Genomic DNA, 16,612 nt, shown 5'->3' on the forward strand with positions numbered 1-16,612 from the left:
CCACTGTACCTACAGAAAGCTGCCTCTATCTCCTATACACAGTGTGTGCGTCTCATGCCCTGCCCGTGGTTTAAAAGAGAAACCGTGGCTACTATATAGGCCCAGATGAATAAGCACAGAGGAAAAGAACCGACAGACAGACGGCAGCCTTGGCCTTTTATAAAATACAATGCGGCAAACACAGCCCGCAGCTGCTGGTCTGGCTCCAAACTGTATAGAAGATGAGTCGTCTTTACTGGGACACGACAGCACGTTGAAACATGGAGGAAAGGAAACCGAGCAGCATCTGTAGAGAGAGCTAGAAGAGGACTGAACAAACTATGTTTCCCTGCAGGAAACGAGTGGAGGAAGTACTGCAGCGGGACATATTACTATTATAAGAGCAACACAATCTTAACTGTGACATATTATCAACCAGAGCAGTGAGATGGAGGTTGCGGAAAATTTGTAAATAATAAGCATGTAAGGAAGCAGTCATTTCTGATCACAAGGTTGGAAATAAACTGTAATTGCAATTTTACATCAAAGTTTCAAATATGATGAGATGAGCAAGCTCAGAAAAAGTAATGTGTGCACTGAAACAGAGATAAAAATGAACCATCGTTCATTTGAAATAGTAAAAAAGTAATTCAACAGTTATTAAGACACCACAAAAATGTAATACAGATCCATTATGCTTTGTTACATAATAACACTGATTCTGGATTATAGAAAGATCAGCAACAGCCCTCTTCCACAGCCACCACCTTAACAAATCATCACACACTGACTGTATTGGCATCATTGTGTTTAACTTCACAGCTCTGTCTTACATCTTACATAGTTACTCTGCATAAGATGCACAAAAAGCTCTGTAAATCCCAGAGTTACAAATCTTACCAAGTACAGACCAGGTAGAAACTTCAGGCAGTGACTTCAAATGACAGACACCAGAAAAGCCTTGATTACTCAAGTGTGAGAGTGTTGCCTATACCGTGGGTCAGGGAGTCTGAATTTGCCAACTAGGCTCGCACTGTTTAATGAATGAATACATTTTCTCACTGCTCAAACCCCATTAAACTTACATAAGCCCTCCAGCAACTCTCTCCTCCACTGCGCAGGGCCCTGCTTGCCATTCAATTTGAGAAGAATCAGGCTGAAAGTAAACTCACACGTTAACCGTTTTATTCTAAATCTAATGTGAGGATTGAAAGATCACGTCTATTTACTGATCCTAATATTGAGTTTGAAAGAACTGGATTTCTAACAAACAAAATAAAAAGTACCGTATTCACTGATATCCAGTCTATCTTACAGGACTGCAGCTATTATCATTTATTGATCAATACATAAATTATTTCATGACTTCCAAGGTTTTTTAGATGGTGGGTAAAATATCAACAACTGGTTGGTTAATACGTAGGTAATTTCTAAGAACACAAGGGGACATCTTCAAAGGTCAAAACCCTAAAATAAGATAATATTATATCTACTGTAATCATGATCAAATCATTATCTCTGATTTACATAACTTTAATAATAAAACGTTTCCTCATAAAAAGAAACACAAGCACTAAGGCTTAGGGCATGAAGATGAATACAATAGCTCTGCAGTTATCATCCAGGTTGGGTGCTGCTAACCTTGCTTCTAATTTCCTCTGTATGAGAATGGGTGTAATTTCTGAGCAGGTGCCACTTTCTTCATTTAAAGTAATCCCCGCTAATGGTGATTCAGAATGAGAACAGGAAGTTAAGCAGAGTGACTGCAAGGCAAGTTTGACGGTTTTGTGCTACTGTCCGACTGTGCACATGCTCCAGGTGCTGATAATGAAATAACAGCCTGAACAGTGGGGACAGTAACTCTCTTAATTGAAAACAGCAGGTCCTGGGCAGTATGACACCACAGCCCTGCATAGAACTGAGCCTGAGCCTCATTCTGTGGCACACACACGTGTATATATATCCTCTTTTACAAGTGCAGATTCACCACAAAAGAAGGCAAACAGCCTAAAATACTGCACGTGTCTCCTCCCTGTGTCTGCCTCCATCTCCTCTATTTACTCTCCTCTTCGCTGATCTTCCCAGCAGGTATCGCTCGGAGAAAAAAAAAAGAAAAAAAGATCTGGCCAAGCACAAGGAAAGATACTGTAGCAGCACACATTGCCGTGGTGCTGTCGGTTTAAAATAACTACTGTGGCGCACATCTCCCCCATTCGCTGAAAATATCAGCATCACATAAGACGCAACTGTACTGCGTCATCATCTACACTAAATACTATGACATCAAACAAGCTGGCAGAGGGTCAAACTCCTATACAAGCTCGGGATACACACTGATCTGATAGAGAGGGAGAGAAAGAGAGAGAGAGAGACCTTGCAGAGGGAATAATACGGAGGAAACAGATGGATGATAAATTCCACAGGAGGCAACCACCCTTTGTGCTTCCGTCAGCATTTCTGACAGGCCATGCCTAAAGCGGAGAAGAGAGGAAAACAGAGAGGGGGAGGACCGATGGATGGTGACAAATGAGTGGCTGGGCCAAGGGAATCACTCACAGAGGAGGAGGAGGATGAGTTGTATCTCACTCATAGAGTAAGAGCAGAGGAGTGAGGCGACGAGGAGAGGAAGTAAAAAAAAAAAAAAAAAAGACTTGCTGCGGTGGAAAGTGAGAGGAGTTAAGTGTGGGGAGAAAATAAGTGAGATCGATTCTGTCAGGTTTACAGGAGAGACTATGGGGACAAATTACAACTGCCTGAGGATGAGGAGCTTTGAATGGGACTTAATGCTCAGACAGCTATTTATCAGCCAGCTGTGACACCCACACATGGTTGTATTCAGACGTTGAGAGCAGCTGAGCTGAGGGCTGCAGTCTGCAATTACACACACACAGGCAGCTCTGACGTTAACCGTGCTCTCTCTCTGTCGAGCTCTTTGACACGTTGTGTGAACATCTAGCATCTCATCTGTAACTGACATTTGCATTCATTCCTATTGACCCAGCACCAATACGACAATACGACATGTCATTACACTGTCACGGAAATTAACATTATCCTCTGGTTTAAACACTTGAATAGCCTTTAATGGACTATCTCTTTAAGACCCTTCACTGACAGATGTTGCATCCGAGTCATGGTGTGATCCACACACCTACCCCTCCCTGCTGCTGCACGTCGGCTTATCAGACAAACTAGCTACAAAAGCTCTGTATCAGGGGCCACACACACACAATATCAACAATATAAAGGGGAAAAAATGACAGTTTAAAAGAAAAACCTTCTAAACCGTGGTGGACACTCTGATACAGTACCATCGTGCTCCAAATAGCACAATAATAATCAGCAACGATAGAGCAGCTGCAGTGTCTGATAATATCACTCGCCGGGAGCTGGTGGTTTTGCACATCCTTTGTTGTGGTTGGCAAGTTGAAGGTTTCATAGAATTATGACATTACGACTGTGATAACCTTTTTTTTTAATTATTAAAACTAAGATAAAACGAATTTAGGGGAGTGATTCTCCATTAGCCTATAGTGGTACATTTTCATTTCAATACATAACATGTATTTAAGTAAAATTTTACATTTTGAACCTTTGTTTATCTTTGGCTGCTTGGGTCCTTACATACTACTGATTGTTACTGATGAGTGAAATCACACAGATTCACCACAGTAGCCTGCTTGTTCACTCTGCTACTGAACAGCAATGTTATTTTTCTTTACAGAAAATGTATGGACCTACACCTTTATAGAATAATGGATTTTTAAATGTGTGTAATCCAAGGTATGCTTAGAGTAGGTCTAGTACGAACTGCAAGGCGTGTGATTTTTCCCTTTCTGTTTTACTGGGCAACTTGTTGCGAGGAATCGACTTAACTTTATTTATTGGGATTTCTTTGGCAATAATAAAACGCTCCTCTAATAGCATATCAGCATAGCATGAGTGATGGGTGTAATTTAAAAAATACATCTTGCTTCAGTAATATTTAAAACCAGCTCAACCCACAGCATGAGCCGATCCAGGGTAGAATATCTGAGGTGACGCGGGTAACAACACAGTTGCCTTCTTCTGCCTTTACAAGCGTTGATGGTCTCATAGTCAATGTCCAGTAATAGATGAACGCTAACCGTCTGTACACCATCAACCTGAGTACATTTGGCAGTGCTCCTCAATAATGGATCCGTTCAGGGCTGTTGTATATCTGCACATGCAATCTCACTCACTCTCTCCAGTAAGGCCCGTGTTTTCCATTGCATGTGAAGGTTGCACTGACTGAGCAGGCACACACTTGTGAAATTACCCCAGGTGCCTGAGGCACGCGCCATCAAGCATGCTAGGGGAAAAAAAGGCTTGTGCAGCCAAAGGCACCTCGCTTCCACCTTTTTATCCTCTCCTACAGCTAAACTGGACGAGTAAACCCTCACCAGACCAGACAGCCCTTTCATTCATTTTAGACTGTCCAGCTCCAGTGTGAGCTCTTCTCAAAGTCAGCACTTTCCTCACCGGACACAGTGAATCTCCAGTTAATGCACCATGACAGATAGCTGTTATACTCAAGAGCTCATCATACTGCACACCTACAGAAAAACATACACACATTTTTTGCACATTTAGCCATATTCATTCTTATATTTTAAATGTGCCACTAAGCTATAAGTAATACCGCTGTGTCATTTACATAGTAGCACACATGTCACCTCTATGTCGATGATGCAGGCAAATTATCAATATGCTCTATCTAATAGCTTGGCTAATGGGCAGCTCCGACCTTGATAGTGATGTTAATCTAAAATGAGTTTTAAATGCATTCAAATCGAAATTTCTGTTAATTTCCAAAATAACCACAAATGAAGACCTGACTTATTGTTCTGAGACCGACATACGGCTTGTTTCCACAGATTCTGCAGATAAGATTTGTGAAGATGAATTTCCTGTAATTAATGGATAATGGTGGCCATCTAACATGCAAGAGTCTACCTCAATTTTACAGCCGCTGCACATCATTTATAACAACTCTCTATGTAGGAAAAGAGCATCATTTACTTATTGTTTTATTTAACTTTACTTCTCTGAGATTGTGACACCATCAAATACAAACACATAATAACCAAATGCTGCTTCATCCCCCTGGAATGATTTACAACAGATTAAAAAATAAATAAATAAATAAATAAATAAATAAAAAAACATGACTAAGCTTAAGTTCACAATCCAAGCAACAGTATATCTTAGCCTCTTGTCTCATCACTGATAAACACACGCAGTAAATTCAGCCTGTAATATTATGACAGTCGGCCATAACACAGCAGTTTCCCCCAACTAGCATGTCTGTTTCCCAGAGGACATAATATGAAAAGACAAATAGTAAAAGTATAGGTGCAGACTATAAATATGATGGATGAATTTAATTTAGCTGCTTCAGCCCCAGGCTACTGATATTGTTCACATGCTGACTAGCTGCCATATCTATCCAACATAAGCACCTGCATAAAACAGAGCCATAATTAGTGTTAGTACCACCTGCGAGTTTCCCTCTTCCACAGGGCCGAATTACTATTTCAAGTTGTGTGTCTGAGAGTAGATAAAAAAAGAGAAAAACACACCCTTGTAAATAATAATAAATAATAAAAAAACATGTCTATATGCCAGATGTCACAGTCGGACATGGTGGCTGCTGCTTGCACCTCCTTCACAAGTGTTGCATTTTCTGTCTCCAGGAATAGCCAAGATCGTGTCATATGGAAAAGCCCATATTGAAGCTTCAGAAGCTTCTGCAAAAAAAAAAAAAAAAAAGCTCTCTTTTTCTCCAATGTAGGTGACAGGCTGTGATAAGTCACGGGGCCTTGAAATTTACACATTATTTTAACAGGAGAGGGACACCTCAGGAGGCCAGGGTTAGGAGGTGGTGGTGAGACATCCTCGCTACGCCCCTGACCGACTGTCCCTCTGTGACAGCAGGTCAGTCAGTATTTACACCTCCACCACGCTTCATATTTGTCTCTCAACCATCTCACTATTCAACTCCTTTGCCCTTGGTTTCTTGTGTTATGGACCAGTCACGACTGCGCCTACATGGATGTACACTGTCAGTGTTATCCAGTGACACACACACACACACACCGTGTCTGTAGGACTTAACTCCACCTGCTCCCTCACCCAGGCGGCTAACTTAGCCTCTAGCCTAGCTTACTAGCAGAGATGAGTCGGGGCTTTTGGTCACAGCGGCAGCATCACACACCTCCATGGACATCATCATGGATGTGAGGATGGTGAAATTATCATTCAAGGTGGATGGGGGTCGGTACGACAGGTGACAACGTACCCATGTCTGCGGCGTCCATCCCGTAGCTAACCCCGACGACGGTGTCCGCATCATCGGATGCTGCGGCCCCGGAGAGCGGGCTGCCGTCCCTGGCCTCCGACAGCCCGACCGCTCCCTCGGCTGCTGCCTCCATTCAGCCTCCCGGAGGAAAAAAACACACAAGGCAAACCCCTCCGAAAGAAAGAAAGACCCACGGCGACGGCGCTATCCCGCTGGGGATGAAGGGTGGACGCTGTGTGCTGTCTGATATGTCACAGTAATCAAACGGAGGAATGTGTGATCGTTATCCGCGACGGTCCTTCATCTGTGCTGTTTCCGTACGAAGGCGGCTCGGAGCCCGCTCCTCTCCTCTCCGCTCCTCTCAGGTCGACCGCACTGGCTGCTGCTGCTGCTGCTGCTGCTAACGAGCTGCTGCTGCTGTTACTGAGCTGCTGCTGCTACTGGGTTTTGTGTGGCCGCCGGGCTCCGTGGCTCCCTCTGCAGGAGGCGGAGGGAGCTGCACCAAACGTGTCCGCTTCACGATCACGTGCATGGATGGAGGGGGGTCAGCGTGGACGGATGGAGTCGGTGGTGTGGACGCAGCATCACTGTCACGTCTCCTTGAGATGAATCAGCGGCTCTCTTTGCTCGTGTTGTGCTGTATTCCTGTTGCACATAACAGGAAAGTAAAAGCACATTTTGATTGTGAACAGAAACCATGAAAGTGAAAATGGACAATATCAGGTTAATTTGCATTTCTGCTATTATCACATCTCATATGAAAATCCTATCAAAAAACCTGCTTTATGACATTAGGATCTAGTAGGTTATAACACAAACGTTTCCCAAGTTCTCATACTTTGACTTTTCATATTTACTTAATGCAGAGCAAACAGACCTATACCCTGCCACTATCATGACTGATTATGACCCTACTAGTAAACCTTAGCATCCGAAATGTAGGCTATCATATCTACTGGAACTATATTGGATGCTTTTCTTCAAATAAATAAATTAGGTTCCTGGATAAGATGAAAAAGTAGATTTCCATTAATTTAACTGCAAATGAAACTGATACTGGTTGATGTGCTTATATGACCATGAAACATGGGGAACAGTGGTAGGCCTTAAGTGCTATTGAATGGTAAACAGCATGACAGTCAGTTGATGTAATGTTAAAGCAGTTGAGCCAATACCTCACATTATTCATCTCTTACACCATGAATGAAGTGAATAAAAAAATCAAAGCATTTCTATTCTGGTGTAAAACTAGTGTGTATTAATCACAGTTTAACATGGGATAATCAAGAGGTATCTTTCTTTGTTTTTAGTAGTGTAGTGTAAGCCCACTTTATTTATGTTTGCTTAATATGAAACCACATCTGCATGAGCTCTCATGTAAAAATTAATATTTTTTTCATTGCAGAATATTGATTTTTACACCCTGCAGTTCCTCAGATTAATGCTGTTAGCCTACTCCATGTATTAATGCTATGATCCACTGGTATTGACTTCAGATCAATATTTTTGTGATTTTCTTTTTATCATTCAAAATCTGTGGGATTAATCACTGTTTGTGCATCTCTAGATTAGACATGTGACAATATTTTGCTCATGGGTACAAATCATATACTTGTCATCTTAGTACTGAGTCGCTGTTTTGTGGATCTGACATCCAACAGATAAGAATGTTAATATTAGACATTTTTCTACCCAGAAGGAATAAACACAGATTAATTTTAAACTCTGGAGCTCACTTATCAGGAATTTTCTGACTCACATTTTTCATCTTGACAGAAATAGATTTTGAGTCATTTTTATAGAAAATGAAAGAGTGTCGTACAGATGGAAATATTGTAGACTATTAGCAACTCCACCACCACTTGAAAAAATCCCAGTAGTTTGCCAAGAAAACAATAAACATTGCAGACAAAATATAATTCAAACAAGCCCTAATAGTGCATTTTATTAAGAAAACAATGCCACACATTAGTCTACAACAAATAATGAATTAAGGGCTCCTCCCTCCTTCTCCCCAGAGAAACGAATGAATGAGCCTATAATCCCCCCAGGAGGTTTGCACGCCATTTTCATCAGCTCTGTGGGCCAGGCGGGTTTGTGAGCAGACCATCACTGTGATTTGTCTAACACACACCTCACGTAAGCTTTGGGTGTGTAGCCTATTGGAGACAACAAGAGCTCTGTCTTAATAGCCTCTGCTAACATGAATGCAGAGCACAGTCTTCAGATAGCTACTGCATACAGGACTGACAGAACATGTCTCTCTCTCCTCAGATGAGTGGAGGCTGATATTTGGAGATCCTACAAAGTTCGGCTTGGGTTTGTTCTCCGTGGTGTTCGACATCCTCTTCATGACTCAGCACTACTGCCTCTACAGACACTCACCACAGTACGAACCTGTGACAGAGCAAGAAGACTGAGGCTGGCTCAGGGCCGTGTGGGCAGACTGCCTGAAAACCCACTGACACGGGAGCACATGACCAGCTCCCGTCGGTCAACACCAATGAACACAACTTGATCAACAAATTATCTCTGGAGAGAAGTCATTCTGGCGGCCATCTTTCACGGCCTCCTGATGTGATTCCAGCAGCTCTGAGCTCAGTGTGCCTTCTTCTAATCTAAAACATCTCAGGATCAACACTTGTTTTTTTGTTGTTGTTTTTTTTTTTTACCACTGTACAAATTGTTGGTTGATAGAATGTATAAGAAAACACTTAAAAAAAAATAAAAATAAAAATTTTGCATTTAAGCTTGCAGTAGTGATACTTACTTCCCCAAGTGCTGTCCAGACAACTGTGACGAGTGTCCTTGTTCTACCTGGTACATTATGCAATAAGAACAGATGCCTTTTCTAGCGCTGACTGCAGGCCTGTTGTAAGGTAAAGAGATAAGCAGCTGTCTAGAGCACCACTAGCTAGAGGGACACCAAAGAGAAGAAATCTGTAATACATGTGTCAGATTGCTACTTCCTATGAAACAAACACCTGATGGTGAGACGCCCTTCTGTACTCAGACGTATAGGGAGGACTTCAGCAACCTGCTGCTGCTGATTTCATACACTGCCCGTCCAAAATAAAAGTCACCATTTGCATTTAATTAACTAAACTAATCTGTAACAGCCTCCCATTGGATAATTACTGCATGGACAATTACGTTTCAACTATGTTTCAATTTATCTAACCCTAACTGATGCAGTCTCATTTTCATCTCTTAAACCACCATGTCAGAAGACACATCCTGTGGTCATGGAAAAGATGTAAATCTGTTTCAGAAGGGTCAAATTATTGGCATCAAGCAATAAAACATCTAAGGAGATTGTTGAGACTTCTAAAACTGGGTTAAGAACTGTCCAACACATTATTAAAACCTGGAAGGAGAGTGGGGAACCATCATCTTCAAGGAAGAAACGTGGTCCAGTGTGACCGCAGAGTCCAGAAACGATGCAGCGAATGTATGCCGTAATCAAAGCTAAAGGTGGTCCAACGAAATGTTAGAGAGTGTGACTTTTTTTTTGGACAGGCAGTGCACTCTGGAGAGCTTATAATAATGAATGGTTACATACACTTTAAAATTAAAGGAAATAATCAGACCAAATCAGTGGCATTTTAAGTTCAACTGTATAAGTTTAATGATCATCCTTTACGGACCATACTGTCACAAATGTACACGACTCTTAAGGAGTCACAACAAGATAAGAGATTCACTTACATCATAATGCAGAGATGGTCAGTTAGGACCATGTTAGACAAGTCAAACAACTGATAATAGGAATCCCACCTGTTTTGCACGTGCAAGCAGATATTACTTTGTGAACCGTTTGAATTTTGTAAACTGCAGTGGTGTCATGGAAAAGAACCTGTATTCTCAGTATTGGAGATACAGATCCCTGTTTTCAGTGTTCTGTTTAAATAGCTTCATGTGAATAAAGGTTCAAGTCCTTGCTGAGTGAAAGAATTTCAAACATGTGCTGGATGAGCACCAGCATCGTTACAGGGGAGGGCAGTTCAGCATCAAACCAGCATTTGTCTTGAAGATGGTTATCAGGAACAAGCTGTTGATTTCATTGCTGTTTATCGACACACAGTGGCAGAGAGATGAATGAGCGCAGTTGAGACTCAGGAGTTGTCTCAAGAATATTTTGCTCTCTACTCTTTACATCTCTGAGTGGACCAGTGAGAGGGTCACAACAGATCTGGGAAGGAAGCTGAAAGGCTGAAAAGAAGAAACAGGATAGATACTTTTTTGGAAAAAATATTTCCCATTTTATTGTATTTATTTTTTATCTTCAACACTAGCTACCTCTGTATTTGGAAACAAGTTCTCATCCATATGACATTATTATTGTTTCTTCTACTGTAATCCACTTTGGAAATGATCCTTATGGCTGACTCACACCTGTCTGCAGAAAGGTTCAAACATCCAGCATCCACTGTGTCAAGTAGAGACAACTGGTTCTAAAGTTTCTGCCTGCATGAGGAAATGAATTAATGTGTTGGAGAGTGAGGAGGAAGGAGAAGTGAAACCACTCTGACTGGTTGAGGACAAGATCAGTCTGTGCAGTTACAGACCATTCACAATCACAACTGTGTTTATTGCTAAGTATGTTTAAAATTCATTATGGTGTTTAGGTGCAGACAAAAATAAATATAAGAATAATTATATCTGTATATATATAAAAAAAAAAAAAAAAAAAGAAAATCCTGCAGTCCACTTCCCTTTTCTCTCCTCCCTCTCTTTACTTCACAAGTCTTTCATAAGAGTCATGATTGTTTTGTTGGAAAACTCCAGAAATACAGTAAATGATTTTGTACAGTTCCCAGACCTGTTTATTGCAAATTGCTCTCTTTACTTTTGTGGATCTCTCAGTGTCTTTTGACACATTTTCTATCATGTTCTTGTACCTGTGAACCAGGTGTCCCTCAGAAAACTCTTGCTCCTGTCCAGAAACTGAGCTGCTCCCTGCACCACTGGAAAGAGTTGATCTTTAGACAGAAGCACAGCCATGATCACACTCCCTCCAAATGTCAGCAGCCACCGGCAAGAAAGCACTGACGCCCTGCTCTCTGGTTCTGGTACCGCTCTGGTTGTGAAAGGCTGAGCAACCCGCTCCCACTGAGTAAAGATAGTGTGTCGGGCTCCAGACCATAGACCAGGCCCAGTAAGGCGGTACTGATATGGAGTGAGGGGGCCAAAAACCACCTGGACCCAGAGCGCAGGATCTCTCAGAAGTAGCATCAGTAGGTTCGGTCGAACTCCTATCTGTAATTGGAAATTCAACATGATTGTGTCTTCTGCACATAAATATGGTAGCACAGTGTTATTCAAAAGTGAACGAAGTGAACTGACCTGCTTGGCCATGAAATCCAGGTATGGGATGTAATCTACCTGAAGAGCAGCCTGTGTTGGGTTCGAATAGCTGAGGAAATAAAGAGAGGGTTTCGCCCATTGTTGTCAATGAAACACGTTTTGAGTTTTTAGACCATCAACTTTCCACAGGAGAGACATTAATGATGTGTCTGGGTCATCAGTGTAAGGAGGATGATTGTACCTTTTCATGTTTTTCCTTCTCTCAGACTCAGTGATTTCCAGCATTTCCTTCCTAGATGGAAGACGGCTTGAACCTTGAAGGTAAACAGCACAGAATGACACGTCATCTATTCTGTGTGTGTGTGTGTGTATGTGTGTGTGTTAAAGCTGTGTATAGAGTGTTTACCTGTAAAGACCTTCACAGCCCACCGTGCCTGCAGTTCTACTATGGGCGTGATTGGTCCTTTAGTTTGGAAAAGTCCCATGATGGCCAGTGTGGGCCGTTGTAGAGAAGGAGGAAACAGTCTTCTAATGTAACAATTTGTGAAATGATAGTTCGGTTAAAATCCTCACTCATGAGTGAACAGAAATATAATATAATTTATCTATAATCTAACTTTTCAGACTTTACATAACAATATAGTTCAGTAAATTTGGAAAGCATACTTTTAATTAAAGGGATAGTTCACCCAAAATTCAAATTTCACTCATTATCTACTCACCCTCATGTCGACTAAGGGCTGGGAGAAGTTTCAGAGTCCTCCGTGCCTTCTCGGAGTTACAGCAGGGCTCAGTGCAGCACTGCATGTCCATATGACGGTTGCGAACGGAGCTCACTTTTCTTCGTCCAAAAAGACACACCAAAAACCATCCAAATACCTCCATAGTGCTTGTTGTGTGTATTGAAGCCCCAACATGAGAAATTGTTCCGAAAAAAATAAAATAAGTCTATGTTTTAAGCTTGTTTGTAGCGGAAGCTCCCAGTGTTGCTCTGCTGGGTGTCAATGCAAATCGCGCGAGATTTGGACGGACCAGGAAGAGCAGTGCTGGGAGCTTCCGCTACAAACAAGCTTAAAACATAGACTTTTTTTTTTTTCGGAACAATTTCTCATGTTGGGGCTTCAATACAAGAGGGACATTACAGACGAGCACTATGGAGGTATTTGGATGTTTTTTGATGTGTCTTTTTGGACGAGGAAAAGTGAGCCCCGTTCGCAACCGTCATATGGACATGCAGTGCTGCACGGAGCCCCGCTGTAACTCAGAGAAGGCACGGAGGACTCTGAAACTTCTCCCAACCCTTAGTCGGCATGAGGGTGAGTAGATAATGAGTGAAATTTGAATTTTGGGTGAACTATCCCTTTAAGTTTTACTAAACTTAATGTTGTTTCTACATCAGTAATGTATAAAAATAAATAAATAAGGCATTTAATTAAAAATCATTTACTTGTACAATGTCAACTCTCCCCAGGGGCCCTCAGACAGAGCTGCAGGCAGGAATGGGAAGGTTCCATTATAACCTGTACAGAAGACCACAGCGTCGATGTTCTCCTCCACTGTACCATCTTCAAATACAACTCCTGAATCCACAAACCCTTTCAGGTTGGGCTTCATGACAAGCGCCCCCTGAAGGATTCGACCAGGAAGATCATCATTGATCAGAGGTTTTCGGTCCAAAAGTCTACGAGAGCCATGAGATGATGAACAAATTATTTTTTTCCAATTTCACACTGAACATTTCCCCTTTTTTGTATTAGCAAACAAATAATGAAGTATACAAAGATGTTTGAAAATGCATGGCAGGAAACCCAGAGTCATGAGGCCAAGAGGAACTGACAAAAACTGTGTGACCTGTGTTTGGGCTGCAGTCCATACAGTCTGTGGTCGTATTTGCGGTTCAGCGCTCTCTCTGCTGCCCAGTTGACCAGAGCTCTGGGTAGAAGCATCATGAGGATGCTGTTGACCCTGGTGATAGCTGTCATGTCCAGAGGGAGACCATTGGTGGACATCCTACCAATCACCCAGGCCCCTTTTCGTGTGCTGAGGAATGTCTGTCAGAGAAAAGAATATGGAGCTTATGTCCTGTGATGAAAATAATTTGTGATCTATAAAAAGTAATAATGTTCTTCAAGCACATCGTCTTTCTTAACTCCGAGAAGCAATGGAGGCAAAGCTTTTCAATTCTTTCTATTTAATTTCACCTTCTCTGCTGATCTGCTGATCTCCACAGCAATATCTCCTCCAGAATTCCCAATGCCGACCACCAGCACCCTCTTTCCTCTGCAGGCATCTGCGTCTTTATACTCCCAGCTGTGAAAACACCTGCCAGAAAATGTCTCATATCCTGGAGAGATATGGTTCAAAAGATGGTTCAAAAAAAGCAAAGTATAAATGAACCACTTAATCAGTCTTTTATCAAAATCAGTGACATTTAACTTTACTGACCTGGAAAGTCTGACAGGGGTAAGGCCGGGTGGGTGTAATGACCTGAACACACCAGAACCGCATCAAAGACGTGTCTCTCTTCCTCTCCATCTCTGTTTATGGTCACTACATCCCACTGACCGGACAGAGAGAAATCTGCTCTCTGTGTGACACTCCTTACTGTGGTCTGGATCAGGAATGTGCATATTGAAACATATTGGTATTTTCAATTTTACATGACAATATGTATACATGTATGATAAGGTAGTAACACTGTTGGCATGGTAAAACCGCAATAACCTGGAATTGAATGTATCTAAGCAAGTTAAAGTGCTCAGCATAGAGTCTGAAGTACTGTAGGAGCTGGGAGTTGTGCATGTAGTTTGGAAATTCAGCCGGCATGGGAAAGTCACTGAAACACATCATTTCCTTTGAGGTGTTCACCACCAAAGAGCGATAGATGCTGGATCGCTCTGGTTCAGGCGACTCCTGTGGACACAGAGAGACCATCATTGATAAGGACATGTACCACACACACCTTGCTTGTGCAAATTCTACATAATGCTTTGCTCATCTTGGATGCAAAACAAAACTGTATGAATATGTGGGATAAAACCCCTAACCCCAACTCACCGTAAATTTCCACAGGCCGCCAACGTCATCACTGCTTTCAAAGCACACGGGCTCCAGACCCTCATCAACACAGGTCTTGATACAAACCAGACCTGAACTGCCCGCTCCGACCACCGCCACACGTCCAACCATTACTGAGCACTTGTTTAGAGAAGAAAAAGTTTTTCAACTTGACAGTGGGAATCACCAGCATTATTGATCATTGGGAAGTTTCCTCTTTGTTTTAAATGTGAATTGTAGGGGCATTAATTCCACCCACTGCTGTGTTGAAGAGTCCTAGTTTTATTGTTTTCACTCCACTAAGTGGGACTGGACCTATCCAGAGAGGTGGGGAGGACCCAAGTGCAGAAACTAGGGCAGGTAGGTGCAGTGGAGACTGCCAGGTCAAACTCCAGTCAGCCAGATGACCCTCCTTCTTCCAAAGGTTTTTAAGTTTTCAGCATCAGTGTCATTTATGTAGCCTTAGTCCCAGTGCATTAGTCCAAGGGTGTGTTTTCTTTCCCCAGGATATAAAACTTGGAGGCCTGGACTCACTAGCCATATCTAACTAGCTGTAAACAATATTATGAAGTGTTTAAAACCCATGACCAAAATAGTTGTACATGCAGTGTTTTTGATGAAACTGTAGCAGGAAATTTTCATCCATGCAACTCACCCATGAGGTCACCAAACCCCACTGTTTTAAAACTAGGTCATTTATCTAAGTTCTACTGCCTGACTTTAACCTGCAAAATAAAGTTCTGTAAGTAAATGGTTCTTCACTTTAAAATCTTCTTGTTGAAAGCATTGCAAGTAAAGAGGTATACTGTACCACCAATCAGGAGGAAGACGACACTATTCCCGACTTCACCACAGCATGAAGCGAAGAAGAATGTTAAACTACAGTAGGGCCTACTAAACAAAGTTTTATGTGTTGTAGTAAGAACTGCAGTGTCAGAACAACAGTGCTGTTAGGAGTTGCTCTCACCTTCTTCTGCAAGTCCTGTACAGTTATGAGCAGATGTTAAAGAGTCTGTAAACTCACATAAAAAGAACTGTTACTTATCAATGTATCAGTTAAACAGTGCTGTGTGTGAAGCTGGTGTGGAGGGACTTTAACCCTGAGTGGTGGAGGGGAAAGATCCTCAAACATAGTGTATGCTGTGTTGATCATGTGACACTAAAGAGGAGTGAACCAGTCCACTCAGTGCAGGAGTGGACTAAACCATTTTCATCACTCAACGGGGCAACTCAGCTCTGAAATTGTTTTAGATCAAAAAACAAAATCAACCAAACTATTTATTTATACCACCATTGGTAACAGTTTATTGTGCTAATTATGTACTAACAAAACTACAGAGAAAGACAAATGCTTTGATTATTGATTTGTGACAGCCCTCCCCTGTGTTGGGCCCTTGGTAGCTTTACCCATAGACATTATTATTAATCTTTATTGCAGACACAACATACAGTATGTATATATGTTCTTTTTACAGTCTATGATATATGTCTATGGCTTTACCTGTATAACTGAGTGTTCCTCAGTACGGTGTCCGCAGTAGCTCAATAAACATCAACACTACATAACATATAGTGACTGATCTACAAAAACTTCACAAACAATTAAATCTTGGTGTTTTATTTGGATTTTATTTAGGCCTATTTAGTCCAAAAGATTTTTTTTAAGTTTAAAAGTAATCCAAGCTTCACAAACAATTAGATCTTGGTGTTTTATTTGGATTTTATTTATTTAGTCGAAAGGGTTTTTAAAAAGTTTAAAAGTTATCCAAACTTCACAAACAATTAGATTCTTGGTGTTTTATTTCGACTTTGCCCTGTCGAAAATCCATAAGAAGGGGTCTGGACTCTGTAGTCTATGGTCTGAACGGTCCAGACTGTGGAGTTGCAGTTTTACAGTCAACCAGTAGGTGGCACTGTCAAAAAACCATAAGGGGTCTGAACGTGCGG

The 16,612-nt window shown here is 41.7% G+C and overlaps 2 protein-coding genes across 5 annotated transcripts in view; both read right to left on the reverse strand.

Moving 5' to 3' along the window:
* Nucleotides 1–6,666, reverse strand: part of pip5k1ca (phosphatidylinositol-4-phosphate 5-kinase, type I, gamma a) — a 51,174-nt gene extending 44,508 nt beyond the window's left edge. Inside the window, exon 1 of the mRNA XM_083970863.1 lies at nt 6,302–6,666. Within this exon, the coding sequence (XP_083826989.1) occupies nt 6,302–6,434 (133 nt within the window). The 5' untranslated portion in view covers nt 6,435–6,666. The remainder of the gene's footprint in view (nt 1–6,301) is intronic.
* Nucleotides 6,667–10,999: 4,333 nt separating this feature from the next.
* Nucleotides 11,000–15,777, reverse strand: LOC310985298 (flavin-containing monooxygenase 5-like). Of its 4 annotated transcripts, XM_083970864.1 has the most exons (12): nt 15,633–15,730; nt 15,477–15,509; nt 14,666–14,806; nt 14,333–14,521; nt 14,054–14,219; nt 13,810–13,952; nt 13,460–13,659; nt 13,056–13,289; nt 12,015–12,136; nt 11,850–11,922; nt 11,648–11,717; nt 11,000–11,560 (listed from the first exon to the last, which is right to left on the reverse strand). In XM_083970864.1, exons 3-12 carry the CDS (start codon nt 14,795–14,797, stop codon nt 11,189–11,191), a joined length of 1,701 nt encoding a protein of 566 aa, XP_083826990.1. In that variant the 5' UTR covers nt 14,798–14,806; nt 15,477–15,509; nt 15,633–15,730; the 3' UTR covers nt 11,000–11,188. The 4 variants fall into 4 exon arrangements, with proteins under 4 accessions (XP_083826990.1, XP_083826991.1, XP_083826993.1 ...); XM_083970865.1 differs by lacking the exon at nt 15,477–15,509 and having other exon boundaries at nt 15,633–15,757; XM_083970867.1 differs by lacking the exon at nt 14,666–14,806 and having other exon boundaries at nt 14,925–15,777.
* Between the last annotated feature and the right edge of the window lie 835 nt (nt 15,778–16,612).

This window comes from Trachurus trachurus (genome assembly GCF_905171665.1).
Source record: "Trachurus trachurus genome assembly, chromosome: 4".
Classification (NCBI taxonomy): Eukaryota; Metazoa; Chordata; class Actinopteri; order Carangiformes; family Carangidae; genus Trachurus; species Trachurus trachurus.

Bases quoted from the DNA above. Each gene is read 5' to 3' on its own strand.
- LOC310985298 (XM_083970865.1), bottom strand. From the start codon at position 14,797: ATGGTTGGACGTGTGGCGGTGGTCGGAGCGGGCAGTTCAGGTCTGGTT. The intron at 14,220-14,332 runs GTTATTGCGGTT...TTCCTGATCCAG, and splicing joins TTAGATACATTCAATTCCAG to ACCACAGTAAGGAGTGTCAC. The intron at 13,953-14,053 runs GTCAGTAAAGTT...ATATCTCTCCAG, and splicing joins ACCCCTGTCAGACTTTCCAG to GATATGAGACATTTTCTGGC.